Raw genomic sequence first — 20,773 nt, forward strand, 5'->3', positions numbered from 1 at the left:
AAGCTTAAGTTTCAGAAGATGAAATACTGAGAAAAGTTTTACAATGAATCATGAACACAGAACTTACTGGAAATTAAAGAGATCTGGACTCAAACCATATGAAAACCACAGGACTGATTTTAGTCAGAGTTTGACGCACGTTTGTGTTTGACTTCAGTAATGTTTGTGTTTGTGTTTAGTGATCTCTCAGAAACTTTTGTTACTTTACTAAATGAATCCAGTCGATAACATCCATATCAGCTGATGAAGTGAAATCTTTATGTGTTTTTCATTGCTGTTTCTGTCAAATACTTTCATATGTACATGCAGATGCTATAACTCTACTGTAATTCTCATGATCACCTGTAGAGGTAATACATCATGTCACTGTATTACAGGGGTCAAAGGTCAAACCAGGCACTTTATCTGATTGCATAAAGAGGAATACTGAGTACATGTTTAATCTAAAGTTTGAATCTTGAAAACATATGACTACAATCAGACCTGTGTGGGATATTTCTACTTTTGTTCTCAATGAGAGGCGTGTGTAATCACGCTGTCGTCTCTCAGGTCAGAAATCTGACTAACGGCAAATCGACGGTTAACTGTGGTGCTGTTGAGTCACCAAACCAGTTCTGTGGATTTCCATTAGGAGAATCTCTGATCCCGTTACATAACGGTGTCAGAGAGTCTGTGAGATGATGATCCTCATTCAGCTTCATGTCTGGTCTTTGATTTCTCATTTCTGTCATTTTCTTTCTCAAACTAAACACTAAACTAAAGGCTTTTGAGTTTCAAGTGATAATGTAGTTGTTAAATGTAATGGTCAAAGATGGTGACATTTCAACGCGTCACGAAATTACAACTTGAAACACAGCAATATTATTGTGAGATTAGTTTGTGTTCATTTATTTTAGACAAGTTTGAATTCCATCACATGCAAGATACATGTCAATATTATGTCAAATAAATTTTATTTTATAGATATAAAATGTATACATTTTCCCTTGCCAGACAAAACATTTGAGCATTACTGTATACAAACAAGTCTTGCAAAACTGTACAGATGAAATATACTGAAGCATTATCATCTCCAGAGGTTGTTGCATAAATGTAGAATATGGTGAATAGAGGAATAATAAATGCATATAAAATAAATGGTATATAGGAGTACAAATACCATCAAAATATACAAGAATTAAAAAATATACCCAATACATGAAATGTATGAGACAGTGCAAAATGGAAAATAAAAGTGTTTGTGTGATGCAGATGAAAATGTTGTCAGTAAAGTAGGCATCCGTGCAGAATTGAGACACATGTGAGAGACTGTCGTCTGGACGTATGTAGTCTGAGATGTTGTTGTTCTGTTTGTTTGTTCGTGAAGGGTTTTGATGTGAGAATCTCACCTCAGCTTTACAGTCAGACTGAACCTTTACAGGCCCGTCTAGACCACATCAGACTAGAAATCGCAAACATATACAGATATTCTCACTGCTTTGGATTTATGTTTATATTATCAAAATAATACATCAATTAAACAGTCACACATCTGTAAATATATAATTCATCTGTGACTACAGAAATACAGTGTATCACTGTATGACAGGAGTGTAAAGGCCATTTTTAGCATAAGTTTCATTATAATAAACAAATACTTACGTAGTGGATTTATTCTATCCATACTTTTCCGTCTAACAAGTCTCTGTCTGTTTTTCTCTCGAGATGCACTGCTTTGTGCCTCATTTCTGGCCTCTGTTTTAGTTTGTCTGTAGTTACTGATGTTCCAGCTGATTTCAGTATGTGTTTTCCTTTCTACACTCCATTCATATCTGTAACCACACAAATACAGTTTCATTAAAGTCAGCAGGGTTAAAGTGATATAGCATCAGATCATATGTGAGCCTGGACCACAAAACCAGTCTTAAGTTGTTGGGGTATATTTGTAGCAATAGCCAAAAATACATCGTATGGGTCAAAATTATTGATTTTTCTTTTATGCCAAAAATCAGAAATTAAAGATCATATTTCATGAAGATATTTTGTAAAATTCCTGCTGTAAATATATCAAAGATTAATTTCTGATTAGTAATATGCATTAATAAGAGCTTCATTTGGACAACTTTAAAGGTGATTTTCTCAATATTTAGATTTTTTTAACCCTTAATTTTCTAGATTTTTAAATGGTTGTATCTTGGCCAAATATTGTCCTATTCTGATGTATAAAGCTCAATTTCGAAAAACTGACCCTTATGACTGGTTTTGTGGTCCATGGTCACATGAACGCAGTTTGATTAGAAGATGAATTAAAACTAAAACACTCCTAATAAATCTGTTTTCTTTTCTCACCTCATGTTTGATCCTCAGAATAACACTGTACAGCTCTGTCTGGATCAAAAGACACTGTAAATGAAGAAACGTTGGTATAAAACTTTAGTATAATCAGGTGTGCACAAAAATCCAAACTGATGACACTTGATGTCATACTTTCAAAACATGATCTCCTGCTTTCATTACAGTTACATTACACATTTTCAATATATATAATTTATTTCATAATACTAGATTATTGATATATTTAATGAGAACATTTGATTTAATCCCGTTATCCATATCAGAATTTGCAAACAAATGCTACAGAAACTATAGCTATAGAATTTATTTGATAAAGACCAGTTGGGTTAAATAATAGGCAAATGTATTAAACTGAATGAGAAAAGATGCAAATGAAAATTGACTGAAACATTTATACTGTAAATGAAACACTTGTTTTGTGTAGTGAAAAGGACACTTGGTGGTTTTGTGTTTTGTATTCATACATTTGAAAACATGCTAAAATGTTTGAAAAAAAAAAAGTATACTTTTTATCATCTGTTGTAATATTAGTACTAGTGTTTTGATATAAAAACCAGTCTGTAAATACAGTGTATGAACTGGCGCTGTAGATTCAGATCCTCCACACATCTAACATGAACTCAGCAAAAAGAAAATAAAACATTTAAAAAATGAAAATGTATTTAGAAACATGTTTCCCACCTGTGAGAATAAGAAAGATGTAAAACAATCCAAAGTGTTTATAAACTCATGCTGAATGTATATTATAACAGTCGGTGTGTAATATATGTATATAATATATAATTACAAAATGGTTTCAGATGAAAGTGTGTTTTATCTTGTGAATGTTTAATTACCTGTGATGAGCTGGAAAGACAGAATCTCCACTTCTTGTGTGATTCTGAGGTTGAGATCTGAGTTACATAGGATCCAATGATACAAGTTTCACCACCCACATACAGGGGTGTGTATCGTCTCAGTCTCCATAATCCACACCTTCTGAAACTGGATTTAGTCAGACTGGTTGCATTGGCTGTGTTGTTTGTCCACTGATATCATTAACAAATAATTATAACATTGGGGTGATGATCATATTGAAAGATTATGTGTAATTTTAGACAGATGCATTTACATTGTGACTGTGCCCCAGATGCAATCAACAGGAACTGTCTCTGTAAAGGTGTGAACCAAATGGTCCATACATTTAGAACAACAAAGGAACAGCATTCCTCAGGAACTTCTTGTAGATTACAGGATCCTCCGCGGGAGGTCCTGACAGTATCTATTGTTTCTAGCCATTTGTCTTTAGGTCTTAAAGACAGAACTATGGGAGAAGCTATGCAGAAGCTAGAGAGAAGCTAAGGAGAAGCTATGAAGAACTTTGGAAGAAACTAGGAAGAAGCTTCGGACCCTTACACGGGTTAAGATCTAGAAGACGACTTTCTCAATAAACTCTTTTCCCCTGAACTTTGGTCAAGCTTACTTATTTTATGTATTAGAGAAATCTAATACATATGGCGAGCCATCCAAACCACTGGTCAACCAAATACAGCAAAATCGAACAATTTTTTCTTGACCTGGTATAAAAACTCTAGCAGCTGCGTTTTGGACTAACTGGGGTTTGTTCATTGAGGATTATTTGTATGCTCATGAAGCTGATAATATTTACAAAATAACTCTGTCGCTGTAATGAGTTTGATCCAGATGCAGACACACCAAATGTCCGCCCCCGCTGCTCTTGCTCACATAATCACATTATTGTCACACCCACACACATAATTTTCAGTTTGTGATCAGTTCATTCATGGTTGCGTGAGACAATCTTGGCTTAACACCGTATTATTGTCACTCAACTGAATCTCTTATGCTCATCTTTAAAGTTTCTACATCTTTTCTAAACTTTCCAATACGGTCTCACTTGTTAGAATGTTAACTTTACCCAGCATGAACTAACAATCATTTTATGTTAATTTAATATACACTACCATTCAAATGTTTGGGGTCAGTACATTTTTATTGTTTCTTTCTTTTTCTTTTTTTTTAAAGAAATGAATACTTTTATTCACCAAGGATGTATTAAGTTAATAATTAAAAGTTTAAAAGTTAATAATAAATAATTTAAATTGTTATAAAAAAAATTATATTTTGAATAAACACTGAACTTCAATCACAGGTTCCAAAAAATATTTGGCAGCACAGCTGTTGATATTATCCAACATTGATCATTCTAATAATAAATCCACATATTAGAATGATTTCTGAAGACATGTGACACTTAAGACTGGAGTAACAGCTGATAAAAATTCAGTTTTTTTAATAACAGGAATAAATTCTATTTTAAAGTATGTTAAAATAAAAATCATTATTTTATATTGTAAAAACATTTTGCAATATTACTGTTTTTTTTTTCTATATTTTTAATCAAATAAATGCAGCCTTGATGAGCATAAGAGACTTCTTTAAAGACTATTACAAGTCTTACTGACCCCAAACTTTTGAACTAGTGTATATATATATATATATATATATATATTTATGTTAATTTAAAATATATGTATATATATATATATATATATATATATATATATATATGCATAGCTTATTATTAGTTCAGACATTAATTCATTTTGACTGTTTAAGAGAGTTCATTAGATTGGAAAAGACAGGTGGAAAAGTGACTCATGTGACAATCATTCTAAAGGCATGAGCTGCTTTTTACAACACAAACATTCTTGAATTGAAAGGATGAAGTTTTAGTGTATATTATTGTACTATATTGTATTAGGCACGATATTTATTTGTAGTGTTCATCCAATATGTTTTCCAATGACTGAAACAGCTACTGTTGATACAGTGAAGAGAACTGTATTTTACCCATTTAATGATGGCATATAAATTATTGAAACATAATTTATACAGAGAGTTAAATAGCCAAATATCAGCTGATTTATCAGTCTTTCATTATTTCATACAGTTACTGAATCAGATTTTAATTTTTTATTCTGTGCGTTTTTTTTTTTTTTTTTATTTTATTTATTTATTTATTTATTTATTTATTTCTGTGTGCATTTGTTCAGCTTTATTGTAGTGTGTCTACAGATCACATCCACAGACAAAACTCAACAAGAGAATAATTGTATGTTCACACTAGGCTGTAAATACCCAGTTTTACAGTTCCATTTTACCGTCTGTATATTTGAACATGTAAAACCAGGCTGCTTTTTGCCCAGTGTTTTACAGTTTTTTTTTCACAGTTTTTTTTTTCTACCGTTTGTTGTTCCATTTTACCGTCTGTATATTTAAACATGTAACTTTGCCTGTTTTAAAGACTTTGAGAATCATTCCTGTAGCACTGATAGTTTAAAGGAGAAGTTCACTTCCAAAACAACAGTTTACAAATAATGTACTCACCCCCTTGTCATCCAAGATGTTCATGTCTTTCTGTCTTCAGTCGTAAAGAAATTATGGTTTTTGTGGAAAGCATTTCAGGATTTTTCTCCATATAATGGACTTCAATTGTGCCCCGATTTTGAACTTCCAAAATGTAGTTTAAATGCAGCTTCAAAGGCTCGAGGAAGAAGGGTGTTATCTAGCAAATGATCAGTCATTTTAAAAAATAAATAAATAAAAATGTGTATACTTTTTAAGCACAAAATCTTGTGTAGCACAGGTTCTGGCATGCGCATTCACAACATGCTATTGAATCATGTCGAAAGGTCACGCGGAACTACAGACTCCCGAGATGACTCGTTCTTCACAAATCACTTTAAAGATTCATTCAAAATGAATGAATCGTTCAAGAACAACCCGTGGATGTGTATCTGAGAGCCTGTGCTATGCGAGCTTTTGTGCTTAAAAATTATAAAAATTTTTTTTTTCTAAATAAAATGAGCCGTTTTCGCTAGATAAGACTCTTCTTCCTCAGCTGGGACCATTTAGAGCCTTTGGAACCGCATTTAATATATTGAGAAGTTAGGGTTTTTGGTTTTGTTATTTTCTTTGATTTAGCACCGCCCACGTCCCTACTTCCTGTTCCCTTTGTCTGGTGTTTTACTGTTCATTTAATACTGTAAATACTGTATATATCACTCTCTTTGATTCCACCAAACCTTCATAGCTATTTCATTTCCACCCTTCATAAATCACTCTATTGCATGTCTTTGTCCTGCATATTGCTTGTATGTGTATGTTTTTATTAATGTCTATATTTTAAATGTTCGAGCCCAGAACCCCTAGACTACTTTGGATTAATGCTTTGCATAAAGAGTAAATGTTAATACATTTTGTAATAAATAAATAAATGTGAATCATATGATTTTTTTCCTTATTGGATGAAATGTTTTATTTTGAGCAGGAAAAAACAATTTAATCCAGATACTCTGTGGGTCCTGTATGATATAACTGATCACCCTGAGTCTACTCTGCAATGTTAAAGGGGTCATTGGATGCTAAGTTCACTTTTTCATGTTGTTTGAACATTAATGTGTGTTGTCAGTGTATGTACAAATCTACACTATAATGATAAAAATCCATGCAGTGGTTTTTAATTAATCTGTAAAAATAATATCCCCTTTTTCAAATCGAGCCGTTCTCAGATGCCTGTCATTGTGGCATCACATGACAGAGGCCACTCCCACAATAGTTGATTGACATGAGCGTCTTATCTCAGATCAGCTGTAACAGTCCGACCTCTTTGTTTTGATGCTGGAGCAGGGATGTAAGTTAGACAAGAATATGTCAGATTGAGTGATTGAGGTGTTGTGTTGCTGGATGTAATAATGAACATAGTGGTCGTCATTTACTCCCGACATCTGAGCCACTGAAGATGCAGTAGATTATGTTTGTTTGTGAAGGGAATGCTCCTCCTGATCTACATATATCCGTCTGTGTTCACACAAATCATTCATGATCCAGATTCACTTACAGCAGAAGTGAGTATAAGTGTTTTTTATGAATCTTTGTGATCGCCTTTCCTAATAATGTGCTAATTAGCAAGTTTAGTTGCTAAACATGGCTAAATGTGGCTAAAGTAAACAGGCTCATCACTCCACAGAGAGAAGAGAGGGGTGGGACGAGCAGAGCTCATTTGCATTTAAAGCAACCTCGACCAGAATGAGATGATTTTTGCAGAGCTGATTTTGACAAGGTAAAAAGAGTGTTGTTTTACAAAACCATTGAGAATTTTTAAACAAAGTATATTATAGACTTTTCATTAAGACCCTAAAGAATCATATCAACTTGTGGAAAATGGGCATCCGATGACCCCTTTAAGAACTGGATTTAAAATGACACTTTGCTGGACACAGAAATGGATGTATTTCTTAATGGCCAAAAGCATTATTTTACAGTCACAGACCACCTGTAAATCTGTAGCATTCAAAACACATACCCCAAAACACCCCAGTTTAACAAATTAATATAATAGCAACTGTATTATATAATTTTAACCATAAAAAATCTAAATAATGTCATAATTATTATTTCTCTTTAAACAGATGCAACAAGAAGAACAGTAATCTAATCTACCAGAAGAAAACCATTCATCTTTGGGACGACATGAGGGTGAGTAAATGAACCTTCACATGCAGAAAGAAGATTAGGTTGATGTTTTATTTTAAACAAACAAAATGATGCACTAGCAAACTTATCTGCACCATCAGCTCCATCTTGTGGTCTCGAGCTGTGATTACAGATTGATCACATTTACCCTCTTCACCTGTAGATGGGGCACAAACATTTACTAAAATGAATGACTTTTGACTATTTCTGCATATTGAATATTTTTAATATTATTTATTGAAAATGACCACTTCAGTGGACAATGTGTCATTTTCTGTGTAATCACTTTTACACTTTCCATAGTCTCCTGTGTTTTGCTTTCAGTACAGTGTGGTGTAGCTGTATATTAGTGTATGCATATTCATATTCTGTCAATCACAGCATTTCGGGTGGCATCAGTCTTTAGATTTTAATGGGTGGCCAGAAAATCTTTCAACATGAATAATTTTTTTTTTTTTTTAACCCATTTCCATTTGTGGTTTACATAGTTTACTATGAATTTCTGAACATGTATGAACATTGCTTCAAATATAACTAATAATACAGTAAGATGTTTATTTATTATATCTTTACTTATTTCTTTGATGCTGCTTTACAGTAAAGTTCAGTTAGTTAACTACATTTGTTAACATGAATGTACAATGAAAAATACATGTGAGGTTACATTTTGTCACCTGGTTTTGGGGTTTGTTTCATGTTCATGCTTTCATGTCTTATGTTAATATTTATTCATGTTCCTGTCTTGTCATGTGTTTTTCTTTTTCCTCATGTATTCCCGCCCTGCGTTCAGCCCTGACAAAACAATGCAAAATGTTTTTTAAACTGAAACGGTGGTGCATTGAACACCCTGTTCTTATGACACAAGAGTTGCAACTAAGGCAGCTGAGAAAGATGTGTTGCCAAATCTGTGGTTTTCCTGTGGAACTGGGCTACTTTAATACTGTTGTCTCAACAAGTCTCTTGTTTTTGATGTCTGTGGGTTGAAGCAACCCCAATAACCAGAGATGGCAAAAGTACACACACACTGTAAAAAACAATTTGTTGAGTCAACTTAAAATGATTTGTAACCTGGCTGCCTTAAAATTTTAAGTTCAGTCAACTCAAACTCAAGTAGAAGTATACTCACGTTTAAAAATACTCTGGTAAAAGTAGAAGTACTGACTACACTTTTTTTACTTAAGTTAAGGTAAAGAAGTATGGGCTCAGACATGTACTTAAGATTACTAGTTACTAGCTTTTAGTGTCACGCTGGTAACTGGACCTCACATCATATTAACACAAATTAACAAATTCTGAAACCATGGACAACCCTTTTTTTGTATAGCCATCACATTTAAATAAACGTTTAAAACCAAAATAAGAAAAGGGCTCTCTCTTGAACTGCACCTTCAGATCCATTTTCATTTTCAGTCTCTTCATTTTCCATTTTCTTCATGTTTGCTTTTTCACTGATTTTCTTGTACCTGTCACTTTTCCCATCAGCCATCTACTGTTATGAGCAGAACTGTCTCCACCTTGTTGCAAAACAACCACCTCATTAAATTCTATTTGCAGTAATAATTTAAATTTGAAGAATCACATTATGACCATGTGTTGCTGTTTTATCTTAAAGAAGTCCACTTCCAAACAACAATCAAATCTTGGGTCAGTGTTCATGTCTTTTTGTCTTCAGTCAAAGAAATTATGCTTTTTGAGGAAAACATTTCTATTAAGTTCTGTACTGATTTTGAATTAAAATTCACCTGTTTCCCAGCCAAGGAAGAAGGGTCTTATCTAGTTTTTCGAAAAATACGTGTGTTACTTTTTAAGCATCTTATGGGGCTGTCACATAACGCTGATTTTGCTAAAAATGTACTAAAAAAAGACTTGAAAAAAGCTTTGTTCATTTTGCTGAACAAGACTCAAAGGTCAGAGTCAGAAAAAGTATTCCAACTTCCCATCACTACTACGAATCACGTGCAAGTTCATCATCTGTGTACTCCGGCTACAAAAAGTAGAGTATCTCAAAAAACTCAATCTTAGTTTCTCCTACAACTTCAGAATCGTCCGACATCGTTATACCTTTTTGTTTGTAAACAGCATTTGACTTACTTGCACTTTTTTAGTCGTTGCGCATTCGCTTTGTAAACACTGGAGAATCCGCGTGACCTTTTGACGTGATTCAATAGTACGTTGTGAACGCGCATCCCAGAGCCTGTGCTACACCAGCTTTTGTGCATAAAAAGTATACAAATTTTTATTTTTCGTAAAAAAAAACTACTGATCGTTTAGATAAAACCCTCCTTCCTTGGCTGGGATCATTTAGAGCCTTTGAAGCTGCATTTAAACTACATTTTGGAAGTTTAAAATTGGGGCACCAATGAAGTCCATTATATGAAGAAAAATCCTGAAATGTTTAACTCGAAAACCATAATTTCTTTACAACTGAAGACAGAAAGACATGAACATCCTGGATGACAAGGTGTTGAGTAAATTATTTGTAAATTGTTGTTTTGGAAGTGGACTTGGTTAAATACTATAGATTTAACAAAACTAAATTTTCTAAATTGCCTAAATATCAAATTAGTACAATAATGATTACATGATGACATTATCTGTACAGAAAAATTCTAATACTGAACATGTTATTGCATTATCAAAAGTCATATTTTTGTTGGTTTATTGCAGTAAACATACAGTAATCATGTTTTTATGTTTTTTTGTTTGTTTTTTGGCGGATTGATTACAATCTGTTTTTTTTTACAACCATAGTTTCACTACACATCTCATGGTTAGACTATGGTTAGACTATGGTTAGTGTAGCAAAACCATGGTTCATTTGTGGTTACTATGGTTGAACTGTAGTAACCCTGGATTTTGGTTTTTATTTTTCATAAGGGTTGTGTTGTCATCTGCCCCAGCTCCCTCTGAACAATGTTTTAGAATATTTGTTTGCTAAATTGCTACTGTAACTTTACAGAAGATAATAATGTCATCCTTTAGCACAGAGTATTTTGAGTGATGATAGTAATTTAGTTTAGTTTATAGTACTACTGCTGTAGTTTAAGCATTAAACTGCTAGCAATTCTACTAAATTCAAACAATAAATACCGAAAAAACAGAGAGCTGCGGCAAGCTTTGATCTCGCCGGCGTCGCCGCCACCCGGTCACATGATTCACGAAGCTCTCAAAACAAACCAGCGTTGACTGTATATTTGAATGTGTTGAAGTAGGATAGAGACGACAGCTTCACTATACAGGTATTTGCAGCAATTTTGGTAAACATTACAGCATATTATGCATTGATTTTTACATCGATGACATTTACAGTGTAATTTTTAATTGTGGAGAGTGGTGGAGAGACAACCCTGATGAAAAAAACAGAGTGGTTTTAATAAAACCAAAAAACCATGGTTACTATAGTTAAAGCATGGTAACCACAAATTAACCATGGTCTTGCTACTCTAAGAAAAAAAAATTCGGATAAGCATCAAAACAATCCCCTGCCGTATTGCAACGCACCAAAGCAGTCAATAGACCAATTATCTGTTTGTAAACATCCGGGATGCGCGCGCGGCATGGTTGCAGAAAACCTGGAGAGATCGCCTTTACAGCTACAGAATTACAAGGATACGGCACAAAATACTTGGATTTAAAAAGAGTATAGATTATATTGATTAGATGTCATTTTCAAAATGTTTTTCGCATATCACAACAGCTTGTCAGCCAGCCATAAGCAATGTTATTCAGCGAAATTGGCGTTAGATAGTGGGATAGTCTTACAGACCCGAAACAGGGATGACGTTTTTTTTTATGGGCGGTTCAAGTGGCAGTGTATGGAGCCATGGAAAAAAAAGAATAAAAAATGTAAATTTCATTTTATATTTCAAAATTCTGAATTTATTTTCGCAAATCAGAGATTATATCCCACAAATCTAGATGAAAAACAACTCGTCCCACCAGGCCCGGCCCTAACCAATTTGGCGCCCTAGGCAACATTTCAGGTGGCGCCCCATTGCATCACAGTAAATTCCACTGCTAGTGTACATATACTCATAAGAAACTTAATAGCTTTGTCTTGGACATTATTTTATTTAAATAAAGCATTTTGCACATTCAAAATGCTTAGAAAGAATTAAAGAAACAAATACAAAAAAAAAATAAATAATGAACATGAAATACAATATAAATAGCTTAGCTGCTGGGTTGTGCTGCTGATGTGGAGGCGACAGGAGGATTTGCAAGGTGGAGTATGTGACACCAGTCTAATAGTAAACACATGATTTCAAGAATAAAATAAAATGAAATAATACAAATGAAAAACCTAGAGATATGCATATACAATGTACTTTTTCTGATATACAAATTATATTAGTAATTCATATATTTGTAACAATTTCAATTTTATTGTCATTACAGTGCTAATTAGCAGAATGAAAAGAATAAACTGAGTAAGAATAAAAAGAGTAAACTACAGTATACTATACCATGTGGGAATGCTAAGTTATGCTTTAACATTAATGATGTGCGCTTTAACACTGATGTAAAGTTTAACATGATAAACGCACTTTAGACAATATGAACTGTAACACAACAAACAACTAGGCTTACAACTATGGAAAATGAAGAGCATTTTGACTATTACAATCTGGGAAAACGTCAGATAACAATGTCAATGCAATTAACGTTATAACACCTGCTGAATAGATTTAATATTTACACATTTGCCTGAGGAAAGAATGATGGGGGTAGTTACATTACTATTTTCCATAACAACTAGGCCCTTCCATAACATTAGCTGACGTTAAAACTAACAGATAGCGCTAGCTATTTATTGATTAGCAAACCATGTTATGCTAATTGTTAATGGCGTTATCAATCATCGTTCGGAAACAGCAAAATAATTTCATTGACATTATTAGGCTATATTATTATTATTATTATTATTATTATTACTAATACTACTACTTAAATTAAATTAATGTGGGCTTATTCTTTTCTGAAGTCATAATACCAAATAGTTTTAAGAATAGTGAAAGTTCCACTTTTTTTCTTCCTCCATTTCTGGCGCGCCCTGGATGTACGGCGCCCTTAGCATTTGCCTATACTGTCTATGCCACGGGCCGGCCCTGGGTCCCACACTACTGCTTTTTTCCCCTCAGAATTAACAAACTCCAAATATAAAAAGTCAGAATAGGAGATATATAAAGTCAGAATTAGGAGATATAAACTTGCATTTTTGAGAAAAAATCAGAATTGTGAGATAAAATTTAAAAAAATATTATGCAAAATGTTAACAGTAATAGGTTTAAATAAAATTTCATGCTGTAACTGTAGGGCTAATAGTACATCCCCTATGAACAGCATATGTGAATATTATGTAGACTTATTGTTTAAATCAAATTTATGCTTTAAAAGTAATCACAGCAGTTTTCACCCATAGTATGTTCGTTTAAACGTCTGCGTTTAGCTTCAAATGGCGTCTTTGACTACAGTATTGTATAAAAATTATTTGCATTCAGAGTTTGACATCAAAAGGCACAAAAATATATTTTTTTCTCTTATTTCATGGAGTTTACCCGTTCACCTCCACTTGCTACCAGTGTTTTCTGCAACCACTATGCGCGCGCAGCTGCAAATGACGTCACTGTGACGTCTACTCGAAATTGGTCTATACAGCGCAGTCAAGAATAACGTGAAGAGGTTGCCAACATTTCTGAACTGTGGACGAGCTTTTGACTCTCGAATCTGGCAAAGCTTCCCGTTTTAAGTGTCAGCTGACAGCCTTTCATTACCAAATGTGCACGCTGCTTTTCTGATTTTCCGTGTCTTTTTCCCGTGTCACGTGAAATGTATCCGTTTTGATTCGTTGTTACTAAAGGTGAAACAAGTTAAGAAAAAATAAACGATCAGTTATGTGACTGTTTTGTCATAAATCGCATATTATTCATTCCTGAACTTGACCGTCAGTTACTGGTAATGAAATTAGGCTACTGGTTGATATGTCCCGATAGAGCCCTGCATTGCAGCGCGAGCCCGACAGGCCCCGAATTTTTTTTAAGCCCCTAGGGCCGGACTTCACTTCAGACGCAGGACGGGCTTCGGCCCTGTTTTAGGCTTCTTCTTATTTTTATATTTTAGACATCCACCAAATATGGCGATGAAAAAAAAAATCCCTCTGGTGGAAACAACATCAGACTTCACTTTTGCTTTCACTTTCGAGACCGGCTCGGAAGGCGTTTAGTGTCTTAGTCAGCAGCAGCGAGCGCCTTCAGCGCAGCTGGAACAGTTCCGCGTTTAAGCGCACGCAATAGGCTAAAGCTTGCAGCAAAGCACCGGCAAAAGTTATTATGTGTCGGGGGGAAATAGTAAGGAGATTTTTGAATTATTCATTAATAAACTAGTGTTTTCTGAGTCAGTGTGGAAAGGATGAAGTTGCCGATCCTGACTCGCCATCTCCTCTTTGGATGCGCCTTTAGAGAGAAATGCATCCTTAAAGATTACATAATGAAATCGTTTTTCTTTTCGATTTGCTTCGTTTCGTTAAGTTGTAATTTAAAGCTTTCTACAGATATATGTATCATGTCTGTGAGTTATGTATTCGATGAGTTTCGGTTCATTTTTGTGAAGCTTTGAGACCACAAACAGCGCATCATGTTTGTTTTCTTTATTTTAGAAGCGTTTTGTTGATATTGTGAGTGCACACAAATAAAAGTAGACCCTTTACAGTTTGGAATGATGTATTATTCTTACTTTTATCAGCAAAAATGAATATTTAAAATGGTTTCCACTAAAAAAAAATGCAAGTGATGGCGCTGGCGCCTCCATGTTCTGCAAAGCGGTTTTAGCTTCCACACAAATGATTGGAAATGCGCCTAATAGCACACATTTATCTAGGTTTAACGTTTAAACTAACATTAATTTATACTTGAACTGTTTTATGTCTATAGATATTTTATTTTAGGCAAGTCCTGATGATTTGAGAAGGCAAAATTGATTAGACTATGATCAGTCTTCCGCTGGCCGCTTTGTCCTTACTTTAAAAAACAAAAACTTATATTTAACGAACAAAAATAAAAATGCTTCAAAACGTTTAAATGAACTTGATATTTTTGACGAAATATAATCTCTGTAACGCCAAGCCAGCAGAGGGAGCCCTCACCCATTGACTGCCATTTAAGGAGGCCTAAACCAAACAGGCTTTGCGAAGTATTGTTTTGCTGTGTGGACTCTACTAAGCGTTTTCTCTTGTTTCATTGCCTTGTTTTGTTCATGCCACGGTTTTGTTTCTTGCCATAGTTTTGTCTAGTTTCATGCCATAGTTTTTGCCTTGTTTCATTGCTTTGTTTTGCTACGTTGGACTGCTCACTGGTATTTTGACGTTCTGCCTGTTTTTCTGGATTTTGCTACTGTTTTTGCCCTGGATATTACTGTCTGTTTGGAGATCGACCCTGCCTGTCTACTATGTTGTGTTTGATAAAAGCTCGCAATTGGATCTATCACGCTTCCCTGCCGTCTCCATTACAATCACTTTGCCACTGCATACAAAACTGGACTGTTTTAATAGCTGAAACAGTAGCGTAAGCTGTTTTGGGAGAAGAGGGAAAAAAGACGGGCTCGGGTTGGACTCGGGCCGGGCGAATAATGAATCCAGCATAAATATGCAGATGTCATCCCGAAACATTGCACCGTATAAAACGAACGTTTCATACAATTTCTGAACGGATTATAGCCTAGAAAGTGCGCTCACTTTATTATCACGTATAAAAGCGTCACTCATCTCAGTTCATCGCGATCTCACAAGTTCTGTTATAATCAAAACTACACAGTGAGTCTGGCTATTTTGCCAGATCTTCAGTTGCTTTTGCTTTAGTTTGAGGGCATTTAACACCGTCTGGTACTTCCGTACAACCGGGCCTGGGCATGGCAAACCGCTCCAATTGCAGTATGTCTGACAACGGGGATGACAGACAGGTGTTTATATATATATATATATATATATATATATATATATATATATATATATATATATATATATATATTATTATTGTCCTTTGTTTGTCATGCTCCAAACAATGTCATGATTTAAAAAAAAAAAGGAAGTTTACAAAACTGCTTTTTTTCTATGGTTCTCAGGAAGACAACTCGTGCCACTGTGTGAAAAGCATCATGATTTTTTTCCTACACAGTAATACCCACACAAACCGCATTTGCACTATGACCCAAATCACACACTGATGCTTCTCTTCTGTTATTCTGTTACTCTCTTTTATATGGCAAACTGTAACAATAAAACTTTAAAATCTGTCAGGTGTTTACATGCAATGGCATATTGTAATATTGTAAATATGTAATATTTAGCTTTTTATGAACAGTCTTTATATTACTGTATTAGTCATTGAGGGGGGAAACATGCAAATGTAAATTAGCACATGATCATATAAAGCACAATACCTGCTGCATTGCAGAGATCAGTGTCACAGCAGTGGATATTTACTGTCCCTCCAGTCGAGAGCTGTTGGGTCTTAGATTCACATTTATCTACACACTGTTTAATTGTCATAATTGTTTTAGGGGAACCTGCAAATAAGAAAAATGTGATGAGATGAACATACTTGTACTGCATATTATCATTTTCAATAAACTATGACTGTAGATTTCCATACTGGACTTACCAAAGAATTGTTCTACATGTGTATTGCTTAGACATTTGTAAAGTCCGTATCCACATGTCTCCACTTTGGCATCACAGTAACCCGTCAGATCAGACACACATGTGTAACACTTGAGAGAGTGTCCTTAAACACACAGACAGACATTTAGTGACCTCTCTATATATACCAGATAATACAGTGTTCAATACTTGCTGTTTTTTGTACCTCCAGTGAGAAAAATGAGAAGAAGAACAACAGAGATGCGCAGATCCATCGTGTGTCAGGAACAGAATGAAAAAAAAACTATGCTTTCATTCCTTTTATGTCTGTTCAGAAATGGGTGGGTTTACCTTTGTGACGTCCTACACAACCCTGGTGAAAAAAAACAGCATTGTTGGTAGGTATGTTTTGATGCTGGTTTAAGCTGGTCCTTTTCTGGTTTATGTTGGTCCTTGACCAGCAACATGACCAGCAAGAACCAGCAAAGGACCAGCTTAAACCAGGGACTACACTGTTAGAAATCACTGTAGATTTAACAGCACAGTACTGTAAAAACCTACAGTACAATACCACATTTATACATTACAGTAAAATACTTTTAAATACTTTGTATTGCATTCTGGATAATTTTGAATTGGTGGAAATGTTTTACAGTATATTTTAGTTAGTTTAGTTAGTTGCTGTAACCTTTCGATTCCTGTTTTTTTAGATTGGAGGAACCTAATTTCGCATTGACTGTAGGATAAAGGTCTTAGAAAGTAACCTTATCATAGTATGAAGCTTTGTTTTTAAAAATGATGATACATTTCTGTATTTAAATTATAATTTTGTTTGCATTGCCCATGAAATTAGTCATAACCCACAGCTCAGTAGTGGACATGCGTTTATTGCATGAATGAAATAAAAAATGTACAGTTCAGCTGAATGATGTTTTCTTCGACCATATTCTTTGCACAAAATTAACAAACTGGACATTGAAACAGAATAACCAGAACATTAACAACAACACTGACAACAACACTGTCAGTGAGTCGTGCACTCTTCACCACTGATCTGAGCTCTCGGAGCTTTCTTTCAAAATTATCACAGCTTTTTTGTTTAAGATGGAAATAGGACCAAGACCCTCGATCACGTCATGATCTATTCTGCTGTGCAGTGCTCATGTGGACGATCAGGGCCGGCCCGTGGCATAGGCGAAATAGGCAAATGCTAAGGGCGCCGCCGATCCCTAGGGCGCCAAAATGAGTGAAGTGTCTTTTTTTGTTTGTTTGTTTTGTTTGTTTGTTTTTTTTACCAATACTACTTCAATGCTATCAATTTAAAATATTACAAACAAGCGATTATCCGACAAAAACATAACTATTCGGTTCGACGCATGATCAGTCTTCCCCCGCACAGCCGCACTTCCACATACATCAGTCACCTGATTGTGATAGATGTTCACTTCACTAATAAATTATCAGTATGTCAAAAAGACCGAAGCCCTCTGGTGCATAGGGAAGAAAAAAAAAAAAAAAAAAGAGAAGAGAAGAAGAGGAAAACCGGGACAAAGACAGAGGTAATATGATGTAATGAATGATGATCATATAAATAAACTACATGAGGTAAAAGTTTGTGAACAAACTTAATGTTGGCCTAGTCTAAAAGTTTAAAATGGGGTAATAACAATGGAGTACCAGAGATCCGAAACTTTGTAATATAATCGTGTCATTTTTCGCGTCGCATGATAACATATTTTAATAATATTTCTATGCTAGTAGTAGTGTGTAGTATTTGGGGATCTATGGTATTTGGCTAATGGAATTGGCTAATTTACTAATATTTGTATATAACTGGGCTTATTAAAATAGCAACATTTTATGTAAAATTCACTTTAAAGATGTACGTTTCTCAGTTAAATTCGAGGTGATACTGTTAGCAAGGGCTAGTTTAGTAAAACATTGCTGCCATCTACTGGAAGTCACTTTTCAAATTTATACTGTTACAATTATTTATTTATTTATTTAATTTTTTAATTATGAGAAAATGTATTATTGGTGGAATGGGCTGTGAAGCAAGGGGCACCAGGTAAAATCTTGCCTAGGGCAGCAAATTGGCCAGGGCCGGCCCTGTGGACGATATAATCTACCGTAAAATAACTTCGGAAACATTTTCGAACTGGTTGATTAAAATGATCTATCCGAAAGAAACGTGTCGTTGCAACGAATCAGACTTCAATCACTATTAGCAAGGAGGAGGGCTTTGGAATCGAGGAATCGATTCCCAGCCCTAGACAGTAGGGAAGGGCGATACCTCGTATTTTATTTTCGATCCGATACCGATGACACGGGGTGGCAACTGCCACCCTAAGAAAAAGCTCTGCCACTCCAGAATTATCACAGAATAAAATATAAATGAAAGCAGTGTTTCATGTGCTACTTTTCAGCAGCGGTGATGACGGTTTAAAGCAAAATAATGGCAAAAACACGTCTTTCAATAAACAGTTCACGGTTCAAATGACTCTTATGAACCGGTTCTTTTTGAGTCAAAAACACAAAGCGCGGCCCAGTTCACTAACGAATTATTTTTACATTTGTTTGTAAATTTGTTCGTAAGTTTTGGGAGTTCATTTTAGTCCATCTCTGCAAGTCAGACTTTTCAGGATAGGAGACTAAACATGAACTCCCAAAATGTACTGCCAGATTTTGGAAGATAAATTCTTGAATCAGAGGTGCAAGAGAATGTGATGCTTGTCCTTCAAGAGTCACTCTCAACTTATCTGTCTATAAAGCTATAAAAAAAAAAATAAATTAAAAAAAACTGTCTTAATGTATTTCACAACTCGTCAGCTTGTTATTCTTATGAAGTCAGGGGCATTTTTTAGGATTTTTTCCCAAGTAAAGTCTCTGAGAACCTGACACATTGCACTTCTGAAGACTCCAGGTCGGTTGCAGTTCTGGAAAATGGTGGCGCTGGAGACTAAATGGTTCCTGATCGTGTCACACCTAATTCTTCACCTTAATTCCTAATTCTTTTGCAGTTAACATGCATCTTTTCTTCTCCACCTGTTTTTTCTGACCATGCAGACTCAACAAGCATTTCTCTGTCCAATGGTCAAGCCTGAACTTTGCAAATTCTTGTAATGCATTAGTATTGCATTCATCTCATGGGCATTTAATTAAAAATAAAAGTTTAAAAAAAAAATAAAAATAATTTGGACTTTTCAGTCTGGATTAAATATCTTTTTTGGCTCATTTTATCTGTAAAAGAAAACATGCCTAATAATTATGCACACATGAATATAAGGAGTTTTTCACTTCCAGCCTTCACAGACAGTTATATATCACTTACAAATGATTAAATAGAAAATTAATAGAAGTTATTAAGATTGTTGTGGTTTGGAATTGGTAAAATGTTCTTGGGAAAAAAATATGACCAGATTATCAACATGCCTAATAATTCTGCACACAGTGTATATATGAAATACACATGCACACTAATATGAAATCCATACAAATACATATTTTATTAGTAATGAATGCATATACACTTGTGAATAACTTGTATATACATATAAACTTAACGCATACATACGCTAATAGACACTCGCTTATACATATAAACTCGCTGCATGCACACACACCAGTACATACTCGCATATACACTACCGTTCAAAAGTTTGGGGTCAGTACATTTTTATTGTTTCTTTTTTTTTTTTTTTTTTTTTTAAGAAATTAATACTTTTATTCACCAAGGATGTATTAAGTTAATAATTAAAAGTTTATTAAAAGTTAATAATAAATAATTTACATTGTTATAAAATATTTATATTTTGAATAAACACTGTCCTTTTTAGACTTATTCATGAACGAATCCTGAAAAAAAAAAAAAAAAAAAAAATCACAGGTTCCAAGAAATATTTGTCAGCACAACTGTTGATATTATCCAACACTGATCATTCTAATAATAAATCTGCATATTAGAATGATTTCTGAAGGATCATGTGACACTTAAGACTGGAGTAACAGCTGATAAAAATTCAGCTTTTCATCACAGGAATAAATTCTATTTTAAAGTTTGTTAAAATAAAAAACATTATTTTATATTGTAAAAACATTTTTGCAATATTACTGTTTTTTTCTATATTTTTAATCAAAAAAATGCAGCCTTGATGAGCATAAGAGACTTCTTTAAAGACTATTACAAGTCTTACTGACCCCAAACTTTTGAACGGTAGTGTACATTTAAACTTGATCCATGCATATACACCTAAAAACACTCGCACACAC

The 20,773-nt window shown here is 34.3% G+C and overlaps 1 protein-coding gene across 3 annotated transcripts in view; it reads right to left on the bottom strand.

Annotated features, from left to right (window-relative positions):
* The window catches only part of LOC127159035 (lymphocyte antigen 6B), a 77,876-nt gene extending 61,049 nt beyond the window's left edge, over window positions 1-16,827 (bottom strand). For 2 of the 3 annotated variants that reach the window (XR_007826340.1, XM_051101981.1), the window contains exon 1: window positions 16,731-16,822. Coding sequence is in view for 2 of the 3 variants with exons in the window: in XM_051101981.1 (XP_050957938.1) it covers window positions 16,731-16,779 (49 nt within the window). In the remaining variant the exon portion in view is untranslated. Of the gene's footprint in view, window positions 1-16,730 lie in introns of all 3 variants that reach the window. The other variant, XM_051101983.1, reaches the window with a different exon arrangement.
* Between the last annotated feature and the right edge of the window lie 3,946 nt (window positions 16,828-20,773).

Source organism: Labeo rohita, unplaced genomic scaffold (genome assembly GCF_022985175.1).
Source record: "Labeo rohita strain BAU-BD-2019 unplaced genomic scaffold, IGBB_LRoh.1.0 scaffold_187, whole genome shotgun sequence".
Classification (NCBI taxonomy): Eukaryota; Metazoa; Chordata; class Actinopteri; order Cypriniformes; family Cyprinidae; genus Labeo; species Labeo rohita.